The sequence below is a fragment of the Pteropus vampyrus genome, unplaced genomic scaffold (genome assembly GCF_000151845.1).
Source record: "Pteropus vampyrus isolate Shadow unplaced genomic scaffold, Pvam_2.0 Scaffold338, whole genome shotgun sequence".
In the NCBI taxonomy this organism is placed as follows: domain Eukaryota; kingdom Metazoa; phylum Chordata; class Mammalia; order Chiroptera; family Pteropodidae; genus Pteropus; species Pteropus vampyrus.
This window is the reverse complement of record NW_011889119.1, coordinates 189161-193288: the sequence shown is the minus strand read 5'-3', so window position 1 is coordinate 193288 and position 4128 is coordinate 189161. Positions and strand designations below refer to the sequence as shown.

General features: G+C 61.5%; 1 protein-coding gene across 1 annotated transcript in view; it reads left to right on the top strand.

Moving 5' to 3' along the window:
- DLGAP2 (DLG associated protein 2) overlaps positions 1 to 2758 on the top strand; it is a 246057-nt gene extending 243299 nt beyond the window's left edge. Inside the window, exons 16-19 of the mRNA XM_011378432.2 lie at positions 679 to 942; positions 1109 to 1188; positions 1528 to 1680; positions 2660 to 2758. Of these exons, the coding sequence (XP_011376734.1) occupies positions 679 to 942; positions 1109 to 1188; positions 1528 to 1680; positions 2660 to 2758 (596 nt within the window). The remainder of the gene's footprint in view (positions 1 to 678; positions 943 to 1108; positions 1189 to 1527; positions 1681 to 2659) is intronic.
- The last annotated feature ends 1370 nt before the right edge of the window (positions 2759 to 4128 follow it).

The following is a 4128-nucleotide window of genomic DNA, read 5'->3' as shown; positions in this document are numbered from 1 at the left end:
CGACCCCAGAGCGGTGGATCGGGAGGTGGGCCCTGGGTGGGGCCTTCATGGCCGGGCCGCTGTCCTGGGGAGGGACCCCGCAGAGCCCTCTGCCACGTGGAACATGGGCGAAGGCGGAAATGAGCCCTCGGCACACAGTCAGCCAGCGCCTTGTCCCCGGCTGCAGCCGCACTCAGTGAGTGACATGGGTGCTGTTTCAGCCCCGTCTGCAATGCGGGGTCACAGCTGCCCTAAGTACCAAGACCGGTTGAAGGACATTTGAACAAGACTGAAATGAAGGTCGCGTCGTGCTCACTGTGACCGACTATGAGTCAGCTGGAAATTGCCTGTTTTAGACAAATTCAGATAGACGTTTACCTGCCAGACGCCTCCGACTTCAATCTCAGGGAGGCCCGTGAGCCAGGACCACGCGCGGAGAACCGCCGGCGTGAGCCTGGGGTTGCGGAGTCACCCGCCAGAGCACGTGGGCCGCGGTGCCACAGGGGCCCGCTGGCTGTGGCCCTCGGCCGGGCAGTGTGGCAAAGGGCCAGCGGCCAGCCCTCTGGTGGAGTCACTGATGTTAAGTGCAGACAGCTCGCTGGGCCCGTCCGCCCTGGGTGGAAAAGTGCGCACGTCCTCAGGCCACGTTCAGACCACGGGCTCCCAGTCCATGCCGTCGCCCGTCCCTGCTCCACGCAGGAAACCTGCCCCTTCCTGAGGCCCGGCTGCCTGTCCTCCCTCTCGTGGAGCAGGCCCAATGCCCGGAGCATCGCGGTGTCGCTCACCGTCAGAGTCGGAGCGGAGAGGCAGCTGGCTCCGAGCGCACGCTGGCCACTGGCCCGCGTAGCCCCATCCGGAACAAGCCTCTGCCCCGAACCACAGAGCCCACAGCTCCTGCGAACGGGCAGGCACGCAGCGGCGCGAACGCCGGCCGTCATGGCCGGGCCCTCGGAGAGCCCCGCAGTGTGATGCGTGTGCGGCCACTGCCAGTCGATTCGCTGTGACTTCCTATTTCGGAGCGGTTTTAGGTCAGAGCAAAACTGAGAGGAAGGTGCACAGTTCCTGTGCGCCCCATGCCCCCCACAGCAGCCCGACCATTGACACCCGCCACCGCCACCGCCACCACCAGCTGCCACAGCCAACACACCCGCACTAGCCGTCACTGTCACCGCGTCCACAGGTCACATCGGGGTCACTCTTGGTGAACACGTATGTACGATACGTGTTCACCGTAACAGGATCACACGGAGGAGTGTCACTGCCCTAAACACCCTCTGTGCCCCATTACTCGCCCCTCTGTCCCCACCCCTGATCCTTTCCTTGTCCCCGCAGCCCCCCCTTCTCTAGACCGTCACAGAGCTGCCCCCCACACGTGTTTAACTGCCAGCAGGGAGCCGCGTGAGCCGTGGGCCACGGCGGCCTGGCCGAGGGCTTGCACTTGGGTTTCCCACCCCCGCACTCCCTGAGGGGCACGTGGCGGAGGGGCCGCCGCCCCCAGCCCCTGCCAGCTGCCAGCTTCCTGGCCGCAAACTCTGCGTGTGTCCTCAGGACCCCAGCGCCATGCCCAGACCGACGTCGCAGGACCTGGCCGGGTACTGGGACATGCTGCAGCTGTCCGTGGAGGATGTCAGCATGAAGTTCAGCGAGCTGCACCAGCTGAAGCAGAATGGCTGGAAGGCGCTCGAGTCTCCAGAGAGAGAGGTACTGACACCCCGAAGGCGGCCCCAGAGGCCCCTGTGCCGTCCAGGCGGAGGCGAGCGGCCGGCCGCACAGCTGCCGCGGGAACGCGCGCCGGGCTCTGGGTAGCAGCGAGGGAGACAAATGTGTGTGTGTCCAGGGGTCTGAGTGTGTCCACGCGTGCCTGCATGAGTGCACATGGGTGTGCTCATGTGTGAGTGCTGCATGCACATGTGTGCACTGTGCTGGTATGCGCATGCGTACACATGTGTGCATGCATCTGTGCATGTCTGCACTGTGTGTACGTGTATGCGCATGAGTGCCTGTGTGTGCCTGTGTACTTGTGCACACGTGTACATGTGCACCTGCATGGGTGTGCATGTGTTTGTGTGCATCTGCTTGCGTGTCCTGTGCATGTGTGCATCTCTGTGTCTGCACGTGTACATGTGTTTGCATGTGTTTGTGCATGTGGGTGCAAGTGTGTGTGAACCGGGGTGGAATCCACATCACGGGCCGTGCGTAGCAAGTGCCACCGTCCCAGAGGAGACACTGACCGACAAGCACATGTCAGTCTCCTCTCTCCTGCGGCTCCTTCCCGAGTTATTTTTGTCACATTTTCTTTGGGTCTGACTAGGGTGACTTCCCGCAGGATCACAGTGACCATCTCCAGTTCAGATATACTTCCTGGTTACGTGGCTGGGGTTGAAGACAGATGTTTTGAATTTTTTCGAACAGTTTGATGGCATAAACTTCCTGTCCATTAGCCTCGTCCCTTAAAATAGGCTGAAGTTCCCCATTAACTGCGACCCTGTGCCTTCGCTTCTTCCCCGAAGACGTTGCCGTTAGAGCCGCAGGGCGGTGTGGGCGTAGCTCTCCTGATGCATCCGATTTCTCTGGACAGACATTTTCAATTAAAACAACACAACGAAGGAGACAAATCTCGCTCTCCTTGGGGCCAGTTGTGTCTAATATGTAGCTGAGGGTGATTTCTAGGTAATCAGAGCGAAAGTTGTCATCATGGCCACCTCCTCTGCCCCAGAAGGTGGCACCAACTGTCCTGGTGGCATCCCAGGCTAGATGCACAGGGTCCCGCAGAGACTGACCCCTCCCTTCTCAGCCACAGGTGACAGGCAGGGCATGCAAACTCACAGGTGAGGCGTCAGCCCAAGTGGACGTGGGGCGTGCAGGTGGCCGGTGGTGTGCTTCGGAAGTGAGGGACATTGCAAGTAATGACCATGTGAAAAAGTTACTCTAGCAAGACACTGAAGCAGAGCCTGCCGACACATCTGAGGATGTGCAGGGCCCTTCCCAGGCCTCGTCCGTCAGCCAGTGACAGCCGAGGTGGCCCTTCCTGCCAAAGCTTGGCATGGGGAGCGGTGCCCATGAGGAGATGGGTTTCTGCAAGGACACAGTGCCCGTCAGAAAGTGAGAGTTCTCTGTGCCACGTCCTCCGACCCTCTGCTCCATGGGTCTGCGGGGCCACCCGGTCATGCCCAGGGGCCCTGAGCTCCTTACAGGGGAGACACTTGTGAGCATGTACTCTCTACAGCCCCGTAGTTCAGAGAGAGGACAGGGTGGGTCAAGGCAGGCATGCTTGGCGCAGGAGCCAGCCGTGGACGCAGCTTCCAGGTAACCCCACTGCTGTGGCTCACGCTGAGGAGCCCAAGGCCTCGCCACGCTGGCCCGGCCCATTTACCATTCAGCCGCGGGGACGCTTCAAGAAGACCGTCTTCGTGCCCCAAGCCGGTCACGCGGCACGCGGCCCCCCACAGTGCCGCCCTGTTTGCCCAGCAGCACTGTTGGCCCCCTGCGCCCGCACTCACCCAGCCCCCTGCGGAGTTCGAAGGGACTGAGGGAAGAGAGGCAGGCGTGCGTCTCCCCAGTAAGCAGACACGGGGAGGAGGGGCCGGCGCCTGGCTCCCCTTGCAGCATCCCAGGGGCAGTTGCTATGTGGCCCACCACCAGCCCCCAGGAGGAGGACGGGTCAGCCCGCCGCTGTCACCTAGGAGTGACGTCGGGGCGCTTCACAGAGGAACACAGGCCCTCCCCACACGGCTGCAGGCCTTACCCGCCACAGCACTGTGGCTGTGTCGTGTGAGGAGGCACACCTGCATCTCGGGGACTGGAGAACGGGGCGAAGGGTGGCCTTTTGCCCGGCGAGCTTCAGGTGTTCCGTGTAGTTAATTTCGAGGGCTCAGGCACGTGATAGAGAGTTTGGCTGATGGTTCCCGGGACACCCACGAGAGCTGGTTCTCATGAACTCCTTAGAACCCGGAGTCTGTTGAAAAGATGGTGGCATATGACAGGGAAGTCCAGTGACATCTTCCAAAATACTTGGAATGCTGGAGAGCTTGAAACTGTGGGTGTGGCTCAGAGGTGACGAGGTCAGTGTCCATGTGACGATGACGTTTCAGGCCCACGTGCAGACTTCAGCCCTGGTTTGTAGACACTCTGCTGGGCTGCACCCCCACC